General features: G+C 45.0%; 1 protein-coding gene and 1 long non-coding RNA gene across 2 annotated transcripts; both read right to left on the bottom strand.

The window, feature by feature from the left end:
- Positions 1 to 6,490: 6,490 nt before the first annotated feature.
- On the bottom strand, positions 6,491 to 11,589 carry LOC103915784. The gene is made up of 3 exons (XR_663552.1): positions 11,489 to 11,589; positions 8,904 to 9,109; positions 6,491 to 7,669 (listed from the first exon to the last, which is right to left on the bottom strand). It is a non-coding gene; the product is annotated as an uncharacterized LOC103915784 (long non-coding RNA).
- A 2,632-nt stretch (positions 11,590 to 14,221) lies between these two features.
- On the bottom strand, positions 14,222 to 24,310 carry SAR1B (secretion associated, Ras related GTPase 1B). Its single transcript, XM_009322712.1, has 6 exons — positions 24,232 to 24,310; positions 20,467 to 20,586; positions 19,629 to 19,694; positions 18,975 to 19,078; positions 18,680 to 18,811; positions 14,222 to 17,263 (listed from the first exon to the last, which is right to left on the bottom strand). The coding sequence occupies exons 1-6, from the start codon at positions 24,287 to 24,289 to the stop codon at positions 17,147 to 17,149; spliced, it is 597 nt and encodes a 198-aa protein (XP_009320987.1). The 5' UTR covers positions 24,290 to 24,310; the 3' UTR covers positions 14,222 to 17,146.
- Between the last annotated feature and the right edge of the window lie 579 nt (positions 24,311 to 24,889).

The raw sequence follows: 24,889 nt of genomic DNA, 5'->3' as shown, positions 1-24,889 counted from the left end.
GAGCCATGGCACACCCCCTGCCTTTCTGTTCCCCAGGGCCATCGCCGCCCCTCGGCGCAGTTTTGGCACCTTCACCTGGGGAAGGGGAGGGAGGGGAAGGCATCGCTCGGCGACACCAAGAGCATCATCTTCCCCGCGAAACACATGAGTCATCTCCGCAACGCGCAGCCGGTGTCAGCCTGAGGCACAGGATCCCGGCGCTCTGCCCACACGCTGCTGAAGACAGCCAGCCAAAATGAGCGTGTTTGGCTTCCCGGCAGCTCCTGGCCCCCTCCTTCCTTCCTCCCCCCGCCGCCACTTTCAACAGCCACCAGTTCTGCTCGAAAGGATGCTGCTTTTCAGAAGGTTGTTTTTTTTTTTGGTGGTCGATCTGGGCCAGCTGGCTTCAGAAAGAAAACCCGGGGCTTATCTCCCCCCCGCCCCGAGTTAGACGCAGCTCTCCAGGCAAATTTGTGTTGGGTCTGATGCAGCGGAGAGGGGCTTTGCTCCAAGAGAGCTTCCCCTCGCCGCTGCGCCCACGCTCTGCGCTGGCAGCACAGCCCTGCTGAGCGCCTTCCCACAGTCGGCAGTGGGGATGGGGACAGGGACAGGGATGGGGACAGGGACCCCCGAGGCACACCAGGATGCTCAGCATCGCCACAGCCTGAGGACAATCAGCTTCCCCGTGCTCTGTGCATGCCGTGCTCTCTGCTTACTGATGAAAACAGTGTGAAGATGTTACCGCAATTATTTTACGACTTCTCAAGTTTAATTTGATGGCAAAGTGGCACTCCAGCCCTGCAGGCAGGCGATCACGCTGCAGAGCGCGCCGGAGCCATTGCTGCTCCTCCAAATGACACTGGGTCGTCCCCATGCGTCCGTCCTGGTGGCTACCACACCGGCAAGCCGGGGGCGTCCTGGTGGCTCACCACCCGGCAAGCCGGTGGGTGGGAGCTAGGCTGGACCTGGCAAAATAAATCCATAAACAAACAAACAAACAAACAAAAAAAAACCCAGAAAAAGCAACACTCAGCCTGCTGCAGGTAGCGTTCGCCCCAGCCCACTCCAGCTCGCCCAGCCCAGCCGCCCCCGGGACGGATGGGAGCAGGAGCGACCCAGAGGGATGCGGGGCTGTGCACGGAGGAGTGTACAGAGGAGCGGCTTTCACAGTAGCAGCACGTGGGAATTGCTCTGTTCTGCAGGAATACGAGGCCCCAGCAAGGTCACGGGCAAAGCTCCCTTGGCTGCAGCGGGGCTGGTGCTGATGAGCATCAGCAACACCGTACCTGTTCTACCGCTTGCTAAACCATCAGCCTCGCTCCCTCTCCAGCACCTCGGCTGTGCCCCGCGAGAGGCAGCATGCCACATCCACGCTTTGTTTGCTGCCACCTGGAAGACCGGTGGCACAACCCTCTGTCACCTCTCCTGACTTCAGCTGGGAAGACTGAACTACGCGGCCACGGCCCAAAGCCCAGACGTCTCCTTGGTCGGTGCCTGCGGAGCGGCTTCATTCCCCTGGGACAGCCTAGGAGCAGCTGAAGAAACCGTCCCACCGCCCACTCCGGTGCCTGTTGGAGGGGCAGCTCCGCCACAGCTCCCTTTTATTCAGCGCCACGTTAACCATTATCTCAGCAAACGATCCAGCAAACCGCAGGGGAAGGGTGGGGAGACGCTGAAATTTGCAGGCTCTTGTTAGGTACAAATGCTGCTTACCTGCATGGCAGTTACTTACCCATGTGGTTTATGCGAAGAAATCGTGCAAATAAATATAAAGCAGCCCTTGCTGTAGAGACTGAGCGTAACCTGCCTGACGGGAGAAAGAGCATCCCGTTTCGGCCGCCCGGCAGCTGGGCCCCCCCCCGGGAGCTGCCGCATCCCCCGGCTCAGAGTCACGCAGCTCAGAAAGCTCTTTGAGATCTTTTTTTCAGATGAAAGCTGCGGACAGCTCGAGCCAGAGGGAAATGGGTGCTTTCAAAAAGAGGCTGAACTTCTTCTGGAAGTAATTGCAGGCACTCAGCGCGTTGGAGCAGCAGGCACAGATGGAGGCTGGGAATAATACGGTAATAGCCCAAGCCTGAGCAGAAGGGGCTTCTATTAAGTGCGATGCTTAAACTGTAAATTTCCCACAATAACCTGCAATGCCTCTCCTTGGCTTTTCTAACGCAGATGTGACCCGCAATGTGAAATGCCTTTAAAACACAAACATGGCCTAACACCTGCTATAACGTTGCCTACGCCACTCTTGCTGAGAGAAAAACGATAAAGCAAGGCCGGATGGCATCAACAACCACCAAAAAGCAAAACTGTGGCGAAGCCGCCGGATTAAAGAGCATCTCCTTATGCTGCCCACCTGCGGGCACAGAAGCTTTTCGGGCATTACGGCTGAGCATCCCACCAGTGCCAGCATCCGCATTTACTGGAAATTGAAAGGGATTTTAGCCTTATAAGAGTATCTTATAGGCACAACTATATTGAATACCTCATAGGAAAAACTATATTCATAGAATTTAAGGTTGAAAAATCCAGTTCCACACGGGAAGAGAGCGAGGCCTTGACTCATGTCCTTTACAGTCACGACACATGGCATCAGCCATCGCCAAGGCTCAGCCTTGGGGCGCTCGCGGAGCAGTGGGGTCCCTGCACCCCTGTGGCAGCTGCTCATCCTGGACAGGGACCATCCTCTGAACTCTGCTTCCACGGACACATGATTTCGGAGGGCCACCAAGAAGCTGGGGTATACATCAGTGGTTTGAACAGTGGCTTTTTCAACTCTCTCTGCTTTTTGCCGGTATTCCTGGGTACTGGGAGCCCTCGTCCTGGGTGCTCAGGAGCAGTGAGGGTGATGGAGGCTGAGGGTTTCCACCTTCCCACCTCGGGCCAGGCAGGACCGCGGTGAGCCCGGCTCCGAGGACAGCCACTGCCTGCATAGCGAATCTCCTGCGTCCCGCACAAATCTGCATTTTATGCTACAACAGATGAAGAACCACTGCTCTCGGAGCCGTCTGACATGAAAATTATTCCTTGGGAATTTCCTGGAGTGGGGAAGAGAAAAAGCCACCCAAATGCGGGCAGAACACTGCAGAAGCCCAGTCTCTGGTGCAGCCTCCACCAGCCAGGCAGGACCCCTCTCCCTGACCCCCTTTTCTTCCCGGGACGTCAACACCCACCCGCATTCCGCACGCTGGTGGTTTCGAACCAAAGGCCACTGCAAACTAGACCGAGACCACCAGCTCATTTTATGTTAGTCACTAAACAGACGTGAGATGATCACTTCAACTTAATTATATAATAATTAAGCCCTCATATTCCTGTCATCTGCAACTGTCAACGGCAGTCTGAGGAGAGCTGCTGCTCCTCTGGAAAAGCTGTCACTCTTCGCTGCTAGCTTCTGAGAGGTGTCAAAATAGGGGTAATTTTGCCTGCAATGCCAGCTAACGGCTGTAAACAAGCGATCGTGCCTCACTTCAGAGCTCTGCCGCGGAGCAGCTGCTGGGGCCGTGGGGATGGAGAGGTCCGGCTCGCCAGCAGCGCAGGATAGTGCCCCGGGGCAGCACAGGGAGCGCGGCAGCCTCAGTTCCCAGCACAGGGTCCCCACATCCCAGTGGTGGCACTGGCATTGCACCCCCCCTCAGGTGAAAGCACCTCCTTGCCTCGTGCGAGCAAGCTGAGTAAAATATATGTATTTAAGCATTTGACGGAAATGCGGCTTCATTTACTGTTCGCCCAGAAGAACGATACAATTCCCCGAGGTGCAGCTGAGCACAGCATCCACTCCGGCACGTGCGGAAAGCTGGAGGGGCTCCCTCTCTGCCGGAGAAGACAGCGAGGACACCACGTCCTCTCCCAGCTCCTCTGCTCACCAGGCCTGATCCTGCTCCCTCGCTGCACCTTCCGCAGCTGAACCCAACACACTGTTTTGTCCCCCCTCTCCCAGGAGAGCCGCAGCCCCAGGAGGTCTACACGTAAACCCAGGCTTTCTCCTTCCCCTTTGGCTGCCTCCCCTCCTGGCCGAGTCACGGAGCTCCCCATGTATATGTGTGCTACTCTAACTACCATTTTTTTCTTATTTAATTTTCACCAGCACCGCGCACAGCTTACAAGGTTTCATTTAGGATTGCTCTGCTGCCTGTCAAAAATCCTGCCACCTTTGTGGTTTCCGAGCGAGTCACTACCATTGCTCCAGCAACACCCCATCAGCTAATGGATAGGTGGAAAAGAATATCTCATTCAATTAAAGCAATGATTAATTTTTGCAGGAGAAGTATAATGACTTATATGGAGGGTTTCCCTCACCCTTGGCCAGTGCTGCTCCCGCGCAGCAGCGTGTACCCGCCACCCGAGCTTTTCTTTCTCACCCGTGGCCCAGCCACGTTTTAACAAATGCCTGATTAATCACCCTGGGAGGCATCCGCGACTCGTTGCCTCCTCCCAAACAAGTGCCTTGCCTGCCTCGCAAGGAGCCCGCCGACCTCTCAGCCCTGCCTGCGGCCAACGCAGCTTTTGGCTGTTCATTGTCAACACAGTCTGATTTGTCTGGGTGAGCCTGGCACGGCACACGGGAAAATAAAAGGCAAACCGGAGAGAGAGAGAGAGTGTCACTGCGGCGCGCTCGGCATGTGGCACCGCGCTCCCCGGGACACGCCGAGCGGTGCTGGGGGGGGGAACCGCAAGCAGGGGGAGGCAATCTAGGACTGCTGTGAGTAGAGACACCTTGACGCTGACCTTCATCCTTTATCTGCTCCATCCTCAAAAGGGGATTGGGGATAGGGAGGCTGGAGGAGGGCTGGCTCACGGCACTGCCGAGCCCGGAGCAGCCGCAGTGTGATGCTGCTGGAGGTGGAGGCACCGGGATGGAGATCCCGAGTGCCCGAGATGCTGAGCACCCCTTACAGCTGGGGTTATCATCACTATGGGGCTACATCCGCACGGAGCAGGTCGTACTCCACATGCTGCTGGAGCATGAGCAGCCAACACTGCCCCGAGCCGTCCCCGTGTCCCCACTGTGCTGAGCCTGCTCGCTTGGTGATGCCACCTGAGGCTGACCCAGGCAGCAGCCAAGCATCGCTGTGGGGGAGAGAAGAGAAATCCCCAAATGCAGGCAGAGACATACAGAAAATGCAAAAGCAAATTTGAGCAAAGCGGCTTAAATCAGCATCACAAACGTGACTTTTTTCATCCCCGTACTTTTGCGAGGGAAAGCTGTTAACCACGTTATTTTTCCTGGGTAACTTACTGGACAAAATCGCTGCTCTTCGCAAAGGTGTGCTGGCCCAGAATAGGCGCTCATCTGCCCTTTCTTACCCCCGAGTTTGACTTTCTATTTGTCTTCACAGAGCGGTTAAGTGAACAGCTGCAAAGGATGTTGTGTTCCTTGAAAATAATTCACTCCTCTTACGCCAGCTCCATGCAGCAAAGTTCTGGAGATCATTGCACAACGCCCTGAGCTCCTAAAAACATCGACGTCGAGAGGTTAAAGATTTTAAAGCCTGCTGCCACCTATGGATGGAAAGCAGTGAGAGCAGGAAACCGCCGGGGGAGCATGGCCAGCCGAAATGAAGACTTGAACTCCGAGTAAAAGCCGTGGGTATGGGGAGATGCCAGCAGCCCTGGGCAAGACCCGAGCTTTCCCCCACTCCAGACAAACTCAACAAGGTGCGAGACACAGAGGGCTGAGGGAGGCTATTGGGAAATTCGCCACCCATCATGTGAATACATGTCGTACAAGAAAGGAAAGAAACCATTTTTTTGGCTTGCTGGATTAATCTGATTACCGTAGCTTGCCCTCCCCTTTACCTAATTGTTCTGATGTAATTAAATCCTTAAAAAAATTGTACATATTTGCATTCAGATTGCTAAGGTGATAATTTCTGCAATAAAACTCTACAGAATACCTAAAATGGATGTTTGTGGGGCCACAGAAACTACAGAGCGGTGTATTCCGCCCTTGCTGGAGGAAACGGGGTTATCTATAATACAGAGGACGTGTTATTTGCATAGCATCATACCTAGCAGAGCTCTCAGTTCATGGAAGAGGCTGTTTGGTCCGTGGCAGGGTAAGGTGAGAAGTCAGGCAGTATTTTCTGCAGACGTGGGACAGGACCTCCAGCCACGTACCACCACGCAGGGGCTGAGACAGCTCCCACCCCATGAGCATCCTGCCTGCAAGCCGGACCGCGCGGGGGGCCGGGCTGCCCTCCGCTCAGTGAGACCAACCCTTTACCTTAAATCGGACAAAGAGGATAGGGAGGATGACGCAGACAAATGACGGCAATCCAATGTTATATGAGGTGCCGTTATATACATCATATTTAATGCTCATACGCATGGTATTGATCTTTTTTTGCTCTGGTTACCTGCACGCACGCTCTGAAAGGGGAGAGCTGACTGAAAACAGGTACGGTCTAATCCACTGGTCTCAGGCATCCACCACAACCACTGCATTCATCTTTAGAAAAAGATTTAATACTTTCAACACAGGGTTAAAGATGTCCTATTATTTTATTGCTTTTTGTAATTTCACAGGCTTCAGCTTCTTGAAAAACCTGTTTTTCTTTTATCCTGAGTCATTTTGCATGAAGAAACTATTGTTCTAAACTGTGACTCATCAGTTTGCATCACCACTTTCCGAACCCCCTCGGGGGCACAGGGGCTTCGAAGCAGGCAGTGGCAGCCAGCCTTTATTTACCGATAAATAGGCACTTCATCGCTGCATTGACTCGTCGCTATTTAAGCCTCATTTTGTTCTTACTTCCCAACCGTGAAGCCGGGAGTGATCGATCTGTTTGCTTTTGTAATAGTCTTTTATGAAGAGTGTTCACACAAACCATGTCTTACTGACAGTCTGTTTGCTGTTTAAATACAAGTACAAAAACTTGTAAGGAGACACAAGTATCTAAATGCTAGTGCTGAAATACCTGGAAATACCAAGTTTCCAGAAGCCAGCCTGCCATGAGGTAGAAAATGGAACTGCTTGTTGCTGAGACATGCCTCGTATACTAGAATTCATGGGAGAAAGAAGGCCACCATCCAAATTATCCGCTTCATTGAAGCTCTTACACAGATCATAACTGTACCTCATTAGTTTTTGAAATCCAAATCAAAGTATTTTATACCTTGCAAGTTGTTTAGGCGGATCTCCCTTTTGGAGCTAGACTCCCCTCCACCACCCAGAGATACATCACCCCTGCCCAGCAAATGCAGCGCCAACAGCAGCACGTGAGGGGACGAGCGAATTTTGCACGAGCAAAACTGAGCCTTTAGAGTTTAAAAGTGCAAAATTAAAGGCTTGATCCTGCTTTTCTCATGCACCTAGACCTCAGCACTTTTCCTTCTGTACTTCTGCTACTGAATAAGTATTAATAAAACAAAAGAAACTAAGGAATGACCTTACAAAATTAAAAGGTTGCATGCATTATTTCTTCTAAACCCCACGGTTGTCAAGAGCGAATGATACTCAGCACCTTACCCTAAATACATGATGCAGCACTTTCTTGTGGGACATAAATCACAGCTCGAATGTCCCACAGCCATAGTGCCGACTGGAATCAGAGGGAGCGGTGTTTGCGGAGAGCCCGCTGCAAGCTCAGGCAGCGCGCCCCAGCAGACTCTTGCCATGGTTCAGTTGGGTTGAGATTCATCTCAAGGGCAGGAGGATTGCACAAGGCACAGAGCAGCCTTAATGCTGTTGCATCTGAGGCAGAGAAAAGTGCAAGAACGTCACTTGAAAACCAGTGGAAAGAATAAAAAGAATGTCCAGACCTACAACTACGATGATTACTGTTAAGTACCCCAAAAGTGGGGTGCACACCATGATGAGCTTAACATGGGGCATAAATTCCTGATTTTCTCTAACAGCAAACAGCTTATTGATGAAATTCTAATTTTCTTGCCTCTTCTGTGCCAATTCTTTCTTTGTTTATCTTTAGAAGGCTAATAGGAAAACCATTCGAAAGTCATCTCTAGCCAAAACTTCCACAGCAGTCACCAACACTTCACTACTGACAGAGCCGCTCAGCCGTGCAATATGGGGCACGACTGTATTTTCAGGGGGGAATGAGCTGAATTTGGGGCTTGGGGGTTTTCTTTGTTTCTTGAGCAGCAGTAACATGCCAGCCTGGGCTCCCGATTGAAACCGCCTCGACAGGCACAGCTTTCCTCCGAGGACCTTTCCTGTACTGTAGAAGGCTTGGGGGGTGGGGGGATGCTGCTCCTCCCACTTCACCTAATTTTTTTAGTCTTGGCACAAAACCCCACAAAGTTCCCAAAGAGCAGGACTGGGAGCAGATTATTCCCTAGGGAGATACAGAAATATAGGCTAAAGGGAGCAGGCGCAGGGTTGCAACGCATGCCCTATAGGCCACGTTACACAGGAGAGAGGTGAAGGCGCATGCTGTTCCAGGAGGTTTGGGGATGCTGTGGGTGAACGGGGGGCCACCATCTGTTTCTGAAAGGACTGTCTGCTCAGGCACTCGCTGCAATGAGGCGGGAGCCTGACTGCCTCTTCTGTGAAACGAGAAAACCGGGAATGAAGTAGATCCAGGATCCTACTGGTCTTTTTTCCCCCCCTCCACGTTTTTGCTCTCCCTCCTTGCACGACTTTTTCACCCAGTCCCCAGGATAGGCTCTGGTTTTCCTCCCACCTGCCAGCGCTCAACCGCCTGCCCAGGCAGGCAGGCTGCTGCTTGTCCCAACGAGCTCCCGCCCGGTGCAACCCAGCGCCCAGCCCGCTCCCCGCGTGCTCGCCCCTCGCTGGCAGCGGGCTCTGGATCGCAAGGAGGCCGCCCGAGCCTCCGTACGGCAGCGAGCTACACCGAATACGGGTGCTGGACATGGAGACACCACCCTTAGGGCAGGCTTAGAGCCGCCCTCGAGTATCGAGGGAGGAATTAAGCACGTAGGGTGGGGAACATCATCGACCTTCGCACCCGGGATGCCAGCTCAGCGGCTGGAGCTGATGCAGAGCAGAGGTGCCAGGGATGGTCTCAGCGAGCGCAGGTGGGACACATCTCCTGGAGAGGAGCAGCAGGAGGGGAGGGCACGGCCGAGGCAGGCTCCAGCAGAAGACTCGGGGCAGAGGACCGGCTCCTTCCCCCCTGCAGCCTTGTGCCATGCAGGTCACCGCCGGTACCACCTAAGGAGTGCAAAAGCAAAGTATACATAATCCATTTCTCCCACATCTTTTTTTCCTTCTTTTGTAATCTTGAGACAGGCTTTTTTTTTTTTAATTTTGCAGAAAGGATCCAAGTCTCAGCCACACATCTGTTTTAAGGAGAATTTATTTCAAATCCGGACTGTACAAAAGAAAACATGTTTTTTTGGGTGACTTTTATTCTAGACGCTGTCTTTGTGAAGTGCTCTTATGTCCACAAGCTGTGTAAGGTATTATTACAGAAACTCACAGCACCTTCCCTCTTACCTGGTAACATACCGGGTGGTTTCTTTGCTTTATTGCCTGACCTACTTCCCTTTCAATAAACATCTTCCAGCAGCGTGATGTTCTGCAATAAGTTCAAATTCACTTTGTACTCCCAGAGAGGTGCAAGTCCAATGATAGTTGACCAGGTCAGACAAGGACTTCACCAGCACCATCTCCACGGCGTGTATTTCATAATTTCATGTTTACGGAGACATAAATAGACTCCATCCCACAGTCACATGCGTGAGGATCTGTTACACATTCTTTGCTGCAGTCAGACTTGCAGCAGCTCCGTGAACTTCAACGAACCACAGTGACTGTAACTTTTTTTGTTTTCCCCATTTCTCCCCAAAATAATAATGGCAAACAACACGCGTAAATCTTTTACTGATTCTCTCTTGCATTCTGCCTGACAACGGCTCTGAAAACACAAGAATTTCTTCTTTGATAGAGGGCCCCCTTACAAATTTCTTCCCCAGGATTTTGAACATCGAACTGTTGAAGAAAAGCTCTCCCCAAAACAGCCTGGGGAAAAAAAAAAGTCATATTGTTTTTTAAACTTAGGAGGCAATTGAAATTACAGATTAGGAAACGAAAGGATATTCCCGAAGTGGCAGTAGCAGATAGGAGGACTAGAGGAGAACTTAAGAAAAAAGACGACTATAAATCAAAAAGAAGTACTCTTTACAGACAAATTTTCAGGTACAGATGTCAAATCAACATGACCACCTTCTGGGGATTTTCATCGGAGCTCTTCAGAGCCAGCTGCCACAAACAGAGAGCAGTGAGTAGGAGCAAGCGGATGGGACATGTTTTCTAAAAAATGCTCGAGTAAACGTCTCATTTTGTAGGAACACCCAAACTTCTTTACACCAGTGCTAAAAGGGTCTCAGATGCCAGTAACAAAGCATAAGCTCTATAAAAAGGCAAACTATATTATTAGCTCTGCCTCCTTCTGTTCTGCCTAAACGCTGTTTCTCCAGGCAGCGCCCAGAACTCCAGCTGCTCTCCCTACTGTAGCTGCACATCTGAATTTCTCCCACAGTATCTCCTATAATTATTTATTCACCAGTAAAGCAAAAGCTTTTAATTTCCTCTACTGCAAACTCCTCCCGATTTTTTTTCAGCCTTTAAAACCTACTATGAGCAGACTTTCACTAAATGTCCTCTGCAATTTCATGCTAATGCATTTCAGGAACAATATTTTCAACAGATTTATTTTAAGCCTCTTGTGTGTATATATGTATACGTATATATTTACATATTATAGATATACTACATACATACACACACACAGAGCAAGGAATAGAAGAGTTAAGTGGCACATACAGGGGTCTTCCTTTTCACAGTTCCAATTTATTTGAACTTAAACCAAAATCCAAGCAGAGAGAAAATGGCATTCGGGCACCGGGGCTGGAACCAATAGTCTACGCTGAACTCAAAATCCAGCTCCGAGTGCCAACAGGCATGAGAGAGCTTAAAAAGTGGTTTTAGGTTTTGCAGCTTGTGCTTATCTCTGGTCAGAAGTCAAGTTCATTAAACAAGTGACCTCAGCTTTGTCCTTGGGGAGCAGTCGACCAAGGATCAGCAGTTTTCAGTGACTTAGCAAAACCCAGCTTAATTGTAAGATACTGGACGGATTTCAAAATAACCTGACAAAGGCTGGCATTACCATAGCATGCACAGACTGATTGAAATACAGCTCCTGTCACTGGCTAATTTCTCTCTCTCCCTTTTGCTTTCACAAGCACCAGCGTTTCCAAATACCAGCCCTGGGGTCAGCCCACAAACAAGCTGTGGCAGAGCAGCGTTAGGAGCCCTGTTCATAATTGTTCTCCCTCTTACCTCGCTGGCAAGAGGACATTTTTCAAAGCAATTAGTTTTTACCTTCCTCCATTGCACAGCCAGGAACTTAGACAAGTATTTCCTAGAGATGGTCGCGTAACCCTCACGGCAGACCCGCGCCGTGGTCCCCAATGCTGACCCTCTCCTCCAGCCTGCTCGCTGCCCGATTTCCTGCCGCTAGCAAAGCTTTTACGTTTCAACCAACCTTTAACAAAGATTTTAACAAACTAACTTAAAACAAATTCCAACCTTCCTCTCAAGAGCCACATTCTCACTGAAGAGCAGCTTCCTTTGCTCAGAAACCCCGCGTGCTACAAAACCTGAACCACTTCAGATCCTCTCGACAGGGCACGATCAGGTTCCCCTCCTTAGCTCAGCTTCCCCATCTGCCCTTACGACTGCAAGCGCCAGCCCGATCCCTTCCCAGACCAGCAGCTTGTCGCAGGACATCCCTAGCTAACAAAGCCACTGCATCTGCTCCTGCGTTTGGGTACTCAAGTATCATTAAATTGCTAAGACCAGGTCTCCAGCTGCTCATCTCTGCCCCAAGCTACTGCCAAGGGTTTGCTCCAGCTAGCGCTGCGCCTGGGAGTTAGTCAAACCACTCGGACAGTGAAGTACCACCCTTGCAGGGGAAAAATCGAACCAAACAATATAAATTCTTATTGGCCTGTGCCAAAAGCAGGCATTTGGACCCAAATACTGAAAGTACGCCTTTAAATTTTCTCCTTTTACAAGGATAGTGTTTATTTACATCGCACCTTTAGGAAAGAGGATCAGAAATTACAAGTAGATCCAAGCTTTGCACCCACTCTACACATTGCAAGTTTTTGTTCTTTTAACTTATCTACTAAATATTACCACAGTTGGGTGCCACACAGTTGACAGCGAATGGTACACGCTTAGAGCGGCTTTTTTTGCTGTGAACACCGGCATACGAGGGGAAGTGGCCCCAAATGCCATTGGTTTACACACGGTCTGTGCAGTATCTTCAGCAGCCTGCATGTGATGAAGGCTTCGGTCTTCTCTCTAGGACACAGACAAACGGTGCCCAGGTTAAGGGAGGCATTGCTTCATTCGACGTTGCTGGTGGTTGCTGTGTTGCTCTTATTCAGGCAGTGACCAAGTACGACCCGGTCCCGCCGGGACCTCGCTTCTTCACAGGTTAAACAAGGATAACAAACCCTCTGCCTCACAAGGTTGTTGAGGCAGCATTAGCAGGCAGAAAGCTTTGAGATCCTGGAATGAAAGGCATCGAAGGTGCTAAAATATTATTATAAATTTCTTAGTGAGATGGGACACGTGCCGTAAAAAATGGGGTCATAAGAAAAACAAGGGATACTTTTTTTTTTTAATCATTATTTTACCATAACTGCTCACCACCAAACAAATTTCTAATTCTAGTTCAAGAGCAGTCAAGTAAGAAATAATTTGAGAAATGTAAACTAAGGAGAATATATACTTAGGACTGCAAAATCCACCAAACAAATTTCTAATTCTAGTTCAAAAGCAGTCAAGTAAGTTTACATTTCTCAAATTATTTCTAGGGAGAATATATACTTAGGACTGCAAAAATAGTTCTCTATCGCAGTAGGTTAATACACTTTCCCCATGGGCTGTGTCAAACAGGGTTGAGTGGACTCAGTTTGATAAGCACCTAAACTCAGTGGCACTCCCCACTCGGTACAGTCCCACCAACAGTGCAAATCCTAGAGGGCAGCTGGATTCTAAGACAGTATCATTTGCCTGCAAGATCAGACCCTTCCATCTCATTTTAAAATTGCAACAAAGGAAACGTCATTTTTTCCATGCTCAAAGAGTTTTCCGAGTAGAGGATTTGCTTCCATGCACACATGAACAGAAATCCTAGCAAAGAGACTGAATTGTTATTACACTGAAAAAACCCAAACTCACTGCTAGGCCATGTACTAAGTCAGCACCCTTTTTTCCTGGTTTTGATAGTTTGACAAGAACTATCTGTTTAAACCTCCTTTTCTTCAAATTCCAAGTCAGAATTTTATTTTCTATTCCCGATACTTAAATTTCAAAAGCATGGGATCGGATAACATAATAACAAACACGATAATAAGAACATGTTTAAGAACACTTTCATCTTCAGCTTTTCTTCTGCAGTTTATTATATAAATTATGCTTTTAAACATTTAGAGCACTCACATTTCAAAACGGAAAATGTTTAGTTTCACACTGAGATATTAGTGCAAAGAGTGGTTTATCTAAATACAAATAAGTTACATGTCCCCAACGACAGCCAGTGGATTTGGCTGTTTTTAATATAACTCTTAGGTTCATAGCTAACAATTACGTTACCTACACCAAATCTGAGCATGTTGTAGTCAGTAGAAATACTGGACTTCGGTTAGTAACAACCAAATACTCTGACAGTACAAACAAGAGAAGAACAATTCGACTTCAGGCAGACCTGTGAATTCACTGGGATTAGAAACCACCACCATCATTTTTCTGACCTGACTTTAGTTATAAATAAGTGGATGCCAAATGTTCTATTTGACGTTCCATTCCAATTATTAAAATACAATAAAGCTCACGCGCATGCAGGTATTGAATTCCAGTGAATGCCATAGGTCATCTCTGGCACATCATAGACAGTACCTGAACACTGAATACGGAAATATTAATGAAATAATCTTGATCTGGCAAGAGGATAAATGAGAAAACTCAAAGATCCTTCCTATCTCCAATGCCAATTAATTGTTGCTGAAAAATTTATTAAGCCAAGACTGAAATACAGCAATGCTTCTCAGTTACACAATACATACTAAAACCCAAGTTTAAATTAAATCCAAGCAAAATAAATCTTATTCAACGCATCGATGCCAGCGTATGGGGTCACTGCAGTGAAATACAGGCCACTTTGTCAGAAGTAGTTATTAGGATCTTAGAAATCTGCATTCATTTCTCTTAAAGAACTGTTGCGATGCAAAACCAAAGTGAGACACTTCATAAATAACATCTTTATTAATGGGTTTTCTTTTTCACATTCTTTAAAGTGATGTTCAATTGAAATCTGCATAGTCAAGAGTGGAAAAAGAAATAAAAATCGTAGAAGTCGGACCCAAATGTGAATGTTGCTTTTTTTAAGTTAAGTATGACTGGTCACAATCATAGGAATAAGCAACCTCCAGAAATAAATGACCGGGGAGATGAGGGGGTGGGGATGAAAACCACCAGAAACACTCTCATCAGTGTATTTGTCTATTAATGAAGTCTTCACACAAAGACACACAACACCCATTCACATTCATGTGCACAACAGAACGTAAACTGCAGAAGATAGATACTTCCTCTACTGAACAAAATAAAACAGAGCAAGATTATTTGTGTATTTAACTGAGTGTTGATCAGCTATTCCCACAACGGGAACCATTACAATACTCAGGTGGATAAACACACAGCCCAGATTTCTTCATGCCCTTATTACAACCACATTTAAACTAGCATCCTACAGCAGGAAATATGAAATCTGAGTATTTCCATAATACTAAGAATTACTCTTAACACACACTTGTAAAGCAGTTACCACCTCCCTTCTTTCTTAATTCTTAATACTATCACCCCTTTCCTTACTGCTAATGTTATTCACAGTTGGTTGGAAGAGCAGGTGAAGAGGACTTCTCAGCGCCCACGTAATGGCTCAGCCTGTGGAAGTGGTCTGCAGCAGAACACCTCCACCTCCAGCTTCATTTCCATAAGCGCAGGCAACACAATCCTGAGTCTCCCACATCAACACCACAGTGTGACTGCAAGTAGTATTTTTAATATTTACACCATCTACTGATTTAGCTGTTGTTCTCTGCATTATAACCAAAAATCTAGAAGGGAAAACAAACAAACAAGAAAAAGAGGCATGTCCCCTACATAACGGCTGTAGGTAGTAAAGACTCACACATTTTCCACACGCTGGTGAGAGGCCATTTCTTACCTCCAGTTTTGATTTATGCAACAGAGACACTACTCTACAGCTGAGCACTAGTTTAAATGCAGAATTCTCTTATGTTGGTCATTTGGAAAAGCTATCTGATACCGTCACTCCGAACTTCACCATGCACAAACTTTGCATATGATTGTGCAGTAATAAACTTCAGTTACAATTTACATTAGTTAGGTTCTGAATTATTCATCTTATTCAGATGCACAATCTAGGCTTGTGGGGAACTGATCATCAATATTCAATCATACGAGTCCAGATCTGGGCAAGGAGTAAGTCTCATTTATTTGCTATGAGCCTATAGGCTTTAAATCTGAGATTCAAGCCCAGCAGGTCAAAAAAGAAGGTTATTTATGAAATCAAACCGGTCAGAAATACATTTGCTGCCATGGATATTGGAAACGTAAGGCCTAAAGTATTTTGGAGAAGACCTACAACAGTGAGTAAGAGGGATTTGGTAAAACCACTTGCAGCAGTTCGTACTCTTACAAGGGGGAAACAAACTACACAGCGAAACTCAAACCCATCAGGGTGAAAGGGTGACTCCAGGGCTGAAACCCTACCCGCGTTCGACAGATTACAGTAAAACATGCCCAGCACAAACCAACCACAGCTCCGCAGCAACGTCAGCCAGCATCAACAAGACACTGACAGACACACATGCTTCGACACCCCTTCTTCAAAAATAACCTGCTTTCTCCTCGGGGAACTAATGCACTCAAAGATGGGGAAAAAGAGTCAGAAGTCTGGAAACAAGGACTGCGGATAACCAAATTTTACCCCAGAAATAAGCTACCTGGGCAGCCAGCAGCTGCCACACTGGCTAGGTTTCAGGGCAAAACCACAGAAAACAATCCCTCTCGTCCCAGTTCAAAACACCAAAAATAAAATTGGCTGATTGGGTGTGGGCTGATAAATTTTCACAAGCAGCAATGGCAACATTTTTTTTCCCCCTGGCAATTTCATGGGCAAATGTTCTGGCAGACCCCAAATCTAATTAAATTAGGAACAGAATATTTAGTGCAACGGTACTCTTAATTTCTTTGGAAAAAAATCCCTGTATTTCTTGTGTCGCTTCAGGGGTTTAATTCAAGAGACCAGTAGGGTAAGACCACTTTTGACATTAGTTCAAGATTTACATTGGCACAGCTGATTTACATTATTTGTACTTTTTAAAGGTGGTGGTTATAAGGGCATCGGATCAGATTTTTCTTCTACTAACGCAAAATCCTAAAATAAATGCAATTGGCTAGTCTGAAAAAAAAACCCCACCTCACTAACATACAATGAAACTACTTTGTGGCCTTCTGTGTTTCAGGAAAATATCCCACATATTCAGATCATCAGGCAGCCTCACTAGTTAAGACACATTAAAATGAAACATTTTCCATTAAAGTTGCCAAAAACTGGATTTAAATTTATTGCATGACGTTGCATAAGAAAGTATATTATTGAAAACCGTAAGGCATCATGCAATTATCCATCAGCTAATTATTTATTATTCCTTGAAAGATGGTTATATACTCTAAAGTTATAAAACCAGTTTCAAAAAAGTACATAAAAAAATTTAACATAAGCATTAAATATTTTTCACATGTTCGTAGTTTTTAGCTGTTAAAAAGTGCATTCAAACATACTGTACTGGAAAGTTGCTCTGACCAAAAATGGTGCCGGAGACTTGTTAAATTAAAAGCTGCAAAAGAATGTTGCATGGGATTAGAAAGCTCACATGTTGTGGTACTTAAACTTACAAACTTGCCTGAAATAATTTTTCAATCCTCACACTTACAATTTAGCATACGTGATATAATTAGCTAAAAATGTATATTTTTTTATAACTAAACAGTCAAATGAATTCAAGTTACGTACACTGAGTGATCAAATAAGGAGCAGACTTAATATTCAGACATGGGACAGAACACACTGATGCGATTTTGGCATTAATCAATGTACTGTGCCATCCAGCGGAAGCCTTCTCCATAGCCTTGTCTCTTTAGCACGCTGCACATAAACACTTCTAGCGGCCTTGCGTTCAGTTCTTTCAATGGTATACTGCCCTGCAGAGAGACAGAAGCGTTCCAAGTTACAGTATCGTTATAAGAAGACGGCCACTTTACATGGACGTTTGTTTCTATGGAATGCCATTAAATAATGTGTTGGATACTGGAATTTTAGAAAATAAATTAATCTAAAACTTGCACATTACTAAGACTAGGGTCACTTGAGAAATACACTGAGCATGTTTTCATGTGCATCCACATTTGGAGAGGGTGAAGTACACAAAAACCAGAGTGCAAGAGCAAGCACGTGCACAAAGAATTTGAGAGCTTATACTCAGTTTTCAGTCACAGTTCCCTGCTCTGTTTCTAATAGCTTTCCAACCAGATTAAAAAGAATGTTTGCTACCAATTGTAGGACATTGCAAGAGTGGAAGTTGCTTGCTTGCCAAGATCAGCACAGCGTGATAAAGCTGTTGCTCAACTGGAGATTCACAACAGTATTCATACTTCATAGACTATGTGCAGTGTTGTAAAAACCAGGGCAAGATTAAAAAAAAAGTCAGTAGTAACTGTTTATAGCCCATTACACCTATTCTAGAACTAACCTGTGCAATTCTCTTTCATGTGGAAAACAAGAAGGTACAGATTTGTTCCCGCTCAACCTAACGGCTGACTGGCACTGAACTTTAAGGGAAGCATCTAAGAGTAAAATACTCTTAGAGGAGAAGAGGAATTACAAGACCGGGCGCCCTCCTCAGCAGAGCCACGCTGCTGGTCATCTAATGGGAGCTGGGACGGAAGCCACACTGGAACGGCTTTGTCAGCTGCGGAGAGGTGTCTTTCCAAGGGCACAGGACAACGGAGCAACTTGTTTCTAGCGCCCTGTATCCAAATGGCTCCTACAAGTAGTACGCTGTATTTACTTTAAATTAGAGTTGAAGTATCACAAAGATCCATAATAAAAATCTGCCTTGTTGCTACCGATGCCAGTAGGAACTTTTTCCCCCCCCTCACAACCTACAAACTCAGACTTCTACAATGATGAAAATCTATTTCTAAGCTTTAGGTAAACATGTTAAGTAACAAATTGTACTAAGTCTGCACTTTAAATGAGAAAAGTCACTTACTGAAAGACTTTATCCATTTTTCTCTTACAGTTCTCACTAGAACCATAGCCTCTGAGAACTTGCTCATCCTTTTAAAGTACTGCATAGGAAAGCTGCAGTACTAAAAATTATCCTAAGTACAATTAAGTTTTCTCTGAAAAAATGTGGCATTAAATATGATGTAAAAAAAGAGGCTCCACAATTCATTCATTCCATATACAGTAATTATGTACTAAGTACTTTATAAATTAAAAACCGTGTATTTTGTGTAGCTGGAGTGAACTGGAGTCAATACACAAATAATGCAAACAAACTCCCTAACAAAAAAAACCCAAAACCACCACAAAAAAAAAAAAAGGAGCATTACCTTTCCTGTTGTCTGGCCATACAGACCAAACATCTCTCGTAACCTCTCTTCACTAATGGCTTCAGGTCTGTCAATCTTGTTACCAAGAATTAGGATAGGCACATTAGCAATAGTTTCATCTGTCATTAGTGACTACAAAGGAAAGGAGAAAGGAGGAGAGATTAATTTAGAATATAGAAGGTCAAATTGCTACTACTCATGTCCAGGTGGCAGCAGAGCTCTGTTGGATACTGGGAATTTGAGCTTATTTCTTAGAAGTTAAAGTTAAAACTTTCAAAGACTTATTTAAACTTACATCAAGTTCTTCTTTTGATTCAAGCAATCTTTCATGATCTGCACAGTCCACCAAGAACACAATGCCATTAATCGCAGGCAGATAGTTTTTCCACACTCTGCGAGCTACAGGGAAGATGTGAATTAAAAACAAAAGGAAATTATCCCAAAATTCAGAGCGATGCACATCAGCAATTAAGAAACAACAGGTTTTTTTGAAGTCTTAGCTTATGTTACCAATCTTCAGGATGCAACTTCATGTTTTACAAAGCTTGAAATAATGGAGCAAAAGTATCATTTCCTTTACTGTTATCACCACTATCTCACATGCACACTGAGGTACTGAAGCTTTTTGTGTTTCCCCAAGAGTTATGTCAACAAAGTTAAGTTTGAAGCATAAAGCTTAAAGGTAAACGTAAGTGATTCAAAGTACAGAATCCTCTTCAAAATACAGATATCCGTCAAAAAATTACGCTCTACTGCAGCTCTTGCCAAATTGTATTTGGGATTTGTGGTAAATGGTGGAACCGGACAACAGAGCAGTGAAAGTTTTTTTATACTGTCGAAGAGAGTGTGGGAAGCCGATCTCTGCAGCATGGTCGTATTTCCGATCCGAAACAAACAGGCCGTAGACAACTAACTCAACTCAGTGAAACGAGTCAACGCATTCTCTTACCTTGAGCATGTCCACCCAGATCGAAGGTGGTGAAAGTCATGCCAGCAATTGTCAGCTCTTCTGAAGCTAGAAATACACAGAATTATGTTCTCTGTGAAGATTATGCAGCGCATTAGAACAGTCTAACCTTCTAGCATGTAGATTTTACTTTCTGTCTTGGGTCTTTTCAGTATTTTGTTATTCAAGAAACAAACGAGAACAATACATTCTCTCTCAAAATCAACAACACATTTGTTTAATGGTTAATAGCATTTTGTTGTTAAAACACATGTGAAATATCTACAATGCTAAGAATAGCAGAGAATATTCGTACATTACTTATCCCTACACATTACACAAACAACAGTTGGCTCTGGCATCTGGTTTGCCACAAAGATGGCATTTCACGTACAATACTGTTCAAGGTTTCTCCTCTTCACATCCTTTCCCAATTTCTCACCTCCTTACTGGACTTCACCAAAACCTGTGTTGAACTTTTTCTCCTGTGAGGCCACCAGGGTAACAATTACACAGCAACCTCTGAGCCAAAAAAATCAAAACAGTGTACAGAAATGCTCATTTTCCAGCTACTCCCAAACACTGCAAGCCCCAATTTCCCACAGCTTCTGTAACCTAGACTCTCAGCTCCATCATTCTGCTTGTTACTCACCTCTTAATTTTAAATATACCACACTGAACTACCCTACACATATTTTTCCGAATATTACTTTATCTACAGATTACAATCCGAGAAATCCCTTTGTTTCTCCCCAGTTACACTGTTGGTCTTACGATGTATAATCAGATCCTGCTTTTCCTGCAACACTTTCTAGCTATGGAACCAGCAATATTAACTTACTGGGGTGTAACGTGGGGACGTGTTGTCCCAGTCTGTCATCTTTGAGCATGTGCAGCAGCGTAGTTTTTCCAGCATTGTCCAGGCCAAGAAACACTAGTTTGCCCGATTTCTTGTACAGTCCTAGAACAAAGAAGAACCCGCTGATTAATCAGTTAAATTGGTAGGAGTTAATTTCTAGCACTAGAGATGATTTTGCTCCCAGGAGCAAAGTGCTACAGTCATGGTACAAAATACAGACCCGCCAAGCTCCGCCGCACACTTTATCAATGCCCTTTATCCGTGTTCTACTCGTACAAACTACATTCACACTTGCTCATGTGCCTGCTGCACCATGTGTACCACGTGCAGCTTACAGGAGGCTTAGTGGGGGAGAGGCACACAATCGATGTAAACGTGCCGCTCATGTAAATGCATTTACATTACCTTAGGAAAACCACAATAAAACAGGACTAAATTTTGCCAGTGTAGCTTACTCTGCCCCAGCAAAAGGGCAGTTTTGCTCACAGGCGATGGAGAGGGGGGTATGCGGGTACAGTGCTGACAGTGAGCTCTAGAATACAGACCATCCCGGACCCGAACAGAGGGTGTTTTGTTCAGCTACCTCCAATTATGACAAAAAACTTGTTCAAGGCAAAAAAGAAAGTTCAGACCTCAATGGGTATATTACAGAGAAATTAATTTCAATGTCAACAGTCATAAATAGTATACGTATGAATTCTTTTATGTTGGTTCATATATTATTTTGACAAAAAGTAACATTCACCCATACCCCCAGCTAAATTGTACGGATATATCCTGAATGGCATCGTCAGGGTAATTCTGACACACTTGCTGTCATGTGATAATGCTTTTGTAACAGGAATAAGAAATATTATTTTCACTGTCATCTTTATAAAAATGCCTTTTCCCCTTATTTTCCTCTACTTGTAACCCCAGTAAATGCAACAGTTGCTGGGAAGGACAGGAAGGATGTGTAAAACACAAACACTATTTTCTTAAGTTTGGGGTTATCAAGGAGTGATTCTTTTAAACTTGCCAACACTACATCCTATGCCAGGATTATTTTTCACTGCTTCAAACTGATCGACATTCAAAGTAAAACATTTTTAAGACAAATTTCATTTTAAAAAAGTCACATTCTGTACTGAGAAACTACTGAAGTAAGAGCCTCTCAGTTTTGACTTTTTTTAAGGAGAAAATCTTCCCTTACTCCCTCTTCAAAGAGCTGTGATTGGATACTACGCACTGCACAACTCCTTAGGAACCACTACTGGCCCCACAGCCTTCACGAGTGCTGAAGAGGGCAGAACACTTACAACAGAGGGTGGGAAAAAATATTTACGTATGTGCTGAAATTACATTTCTTTAAAAGCAAAACTGGGCTACGTTCCTAACAGAATTCTCTCTTCTCTCTGCAAAAGAACTGCAAAACACAGCCAAATATTGTAACGTGGGAGTTTGTAAGTCACCAGGATCTTTTACTATATAATGTCATGGTATCGTGATACTTTGCAATATGCTGAAGAACAGTTTGTTTTACCACCACTGCGATGATACCGAAAACATTTTGTGAAGTACCCAACCGGGTTTCACTGTTAAAGCTCAACCGCCCCATCGCTGCAGTCCCTACACTTAACCGCACCTTCTCCCGCAAGCACAACCAACCCTCCCGCTCCGCAAACCGCGCACCAGCATCCCGCACCGTGCCGTGGGGCCACAGGCGAGCTGCCGGGAGCCGTCCAAAGGGCGCGCTGACGGCTGCCCTGGGTCCCTCTACACCGGGCGGCTAGCGGGCAGCAGAGCGAGCCGCTGACATCAGTTTCTAGAGCCCTCGTTTTTTCTTCTTATCTAAAATGTTGTCCTCATGTGTGTTTTATTCGCCGGGATTTTAAGCGATGCTGTTGCACAGGTGGCCGCTCGGACAGCCCCGTTGATGCCGCAGCATTACAGGGGCATACGTGCCTCTGCCTGGCCGACCTTTACACTGCTGGTGTTTGCTCACCTCTCCCCCTGCCTTTAAGCTAATCTCTGGGATCGCATTCCGGCATGGCATGTTTTGTAACGTGCAGGAATGAGTATTCTTTCATATGCCTCAGCTTATTTCATTAATGAACTTTATTACTACAGGTAGAGTGTCTTCACAGTCCTTTCAAATACAACTCTTACTTCCCAAACTCACCTTCTCGCATGCCCAAATAACTATTAACTATTAAACTAGAGTGGAGGAGAAAGTATTAATGTTTACAGAGAAAGAAGGAGTAGACAAACATTTTCATATGTCAACTTATGTCACCGGAGAAACTCCAGTTCACACTTACCTTATGAGGTAAGCAAAGCCCTACTAAGCCGTAGTAAAACAATAGTATTTTTGCCACTCTCAGCCTGGATGTCCAGGAGCCTTTGCTCCCAAATCAGGTGCCGCTGCTTTCTCTGAAACATTTCACACTTCCCAAGGGTCTTTCATAGAAACGCAAGACGAACAAGCAGCAATACTTCAGCTATTAACTACACCAAGACCAGAGGTTTTTTTATATATATATATATATGTATATAAAAAGTTTCTTTGTGCATTTTGAAAGTATGTGTGTGCAAAGATGTACTTCATAAAGTGATCTTATCAGCCTGCTGACAGGACAGCACAGGGAACTGTGGGGAGTTTCCCAATGTTATAATCAGCCTTCTTCAACTGTAAATGTAAATGAGAATAAAAACAGAAAGTGTTTCTTCTAGAATAAGACAGACATATTTTTGAAAGTAATTCTCCTTCCTACTTCAAGCTCCAGTATCTTCCACCAGAATTAGACTTTGCATGCACAGGAATGGGAAAGCAGGCTAGCGTGCAGTAATCACTGCTCAGCTAAGTATGAGGAGATAAGAAAGATTAGTCAACTTAGTTAAAATTTTACTGGCTAATATTTTGATAGTAGGCCAAGGGTCTAACATTCAGCGAAAAAGTTTAAACTTTCAACTGATAAAAGGCAGGTGGCACAGCTTGCCATGATTCCTTAATCTCAAATGCTTTTCATCCACTTCAATAAAATCCTTCGAACTTGTAAGTTGTGCCTTTTACCTATGTGATCTGCAACTTCTGTTCCTTTTTTAAGTATCCTAACATTCCTTTTCCTCCTGGTTGTTTTTTTTCCCCTCTGTTGGTTTTTTTTCCTTCCGTTTTGCACAAGCTAATATTTCACCTTGGATTGATATGGATTGCAGACTCTTTTGGCCAGAGAATACTTTCCTGAGGCTCTTCAGCAGATGCCAGCGAAGTTTCACACTGATTTCAGTGACACCAGTTACAGAATAACACACTGCTGAACATGAGCAAGGGCTTCAATATCCAGCACTATTTTTTGTAGACAGTCCCTCATATTTAGATTCTCAAGTGATATCCTCATGTGCAAAAGAACTGAACTAAAATAACTGAGTTCAGTTCTTTACAGCAGAGCAAAATCAGGAGAAACTCCATAAAAGTCAACTGAATTACACCAGCTTAAATGTAGTATGATTAGAAAAATCAAACCTACCATGTTCATGAAAGAAAATGTATTTTTTCAAGAGGCTAAAGGATTAACCTAAGATTGAGTGGAGAGCACGCTCTGGAAATACTCAATATTGATAAGTGAAACTTTTGTTTGAGTGTTACTGAATATACACCAAAGCAAATATTATTATTTAACCAGCAGCTATGTTTGAAGATAACAGAGGTGAACAGACATTTTTTACAAAAATAACAGAAAAGAAAAACCCCAAACAATAAAAACTTACCTAAAAACTGTAATACGCTACTGAAACCACTGTAAATCCAACCAAATATGAAGGACATATCTGAATCTTATAGTCTGAAATAAACAGAAAATATAGTGCATTTAAGATCCGTCACAACAGCACATTAAACATTGTAAGATATCTATAGGTAAGAAAAGTAATTCGAAGTCCTGGGTGAAAAATAAAAAACAATTTTGTTTTGGTAAACTGTATCACGGACCAATTAAGTGACCCCACAACACATTAAAAAACTAATGTAGAAATGGAAAACAGAATCCAGACCTTGTGATTCAACAGCAAAGGCCTTTCCCTCCCCTTGGAAAATGCTACGTGGACAGAAATCTTTGCAAGAAGTAAAAATAATTTTATCTTAAGTATGGGGTGGTGGAGGTGTGTGATGTTCCACTGAAGATTTCAAATGGGATCTTCACATAAACTTTTCAACTGGGAAAAAGTGGCATTTTTGAGAGGGCAACAGAAGGATGTCAGTGCAGAGTCAGTGCTCCAGCCGCCCCTGGGAGCTGCTGGGGTTTGCAGCAGAGGTGATAGGAGATGAAAAAAGTGTTGTGAAGTTGAATCCAGAGAAGTTTGGTACCTAGTAAATCCCTATTGTCTGCACAGAACCTGTCTGTTTGGCTTGTAACGGGAAACAACTACT

Source organism: Pygoscelis adeliae, unplaced genomic scaffold (genome assembly GCF_000699105.1).
Source record: "Pygoscelis adeliae isolate BGI_AS28 unplaced genomic scaffold, ASM69910v1 Scaffold34, whole genome shotgun sequence".
Taxonomy (NCBI): domain Eukaryota; kingdom Metazoa; phylum Chordata; class Aves; order Sphenisciformes; family Spheniscidae; genus Pygoscelis; species Pygoscelis adeliae.
Note: the sequence above shows the minus strand (reverse complement) of the source record. Positions and strands in the feature narration are given on the sequence as shown.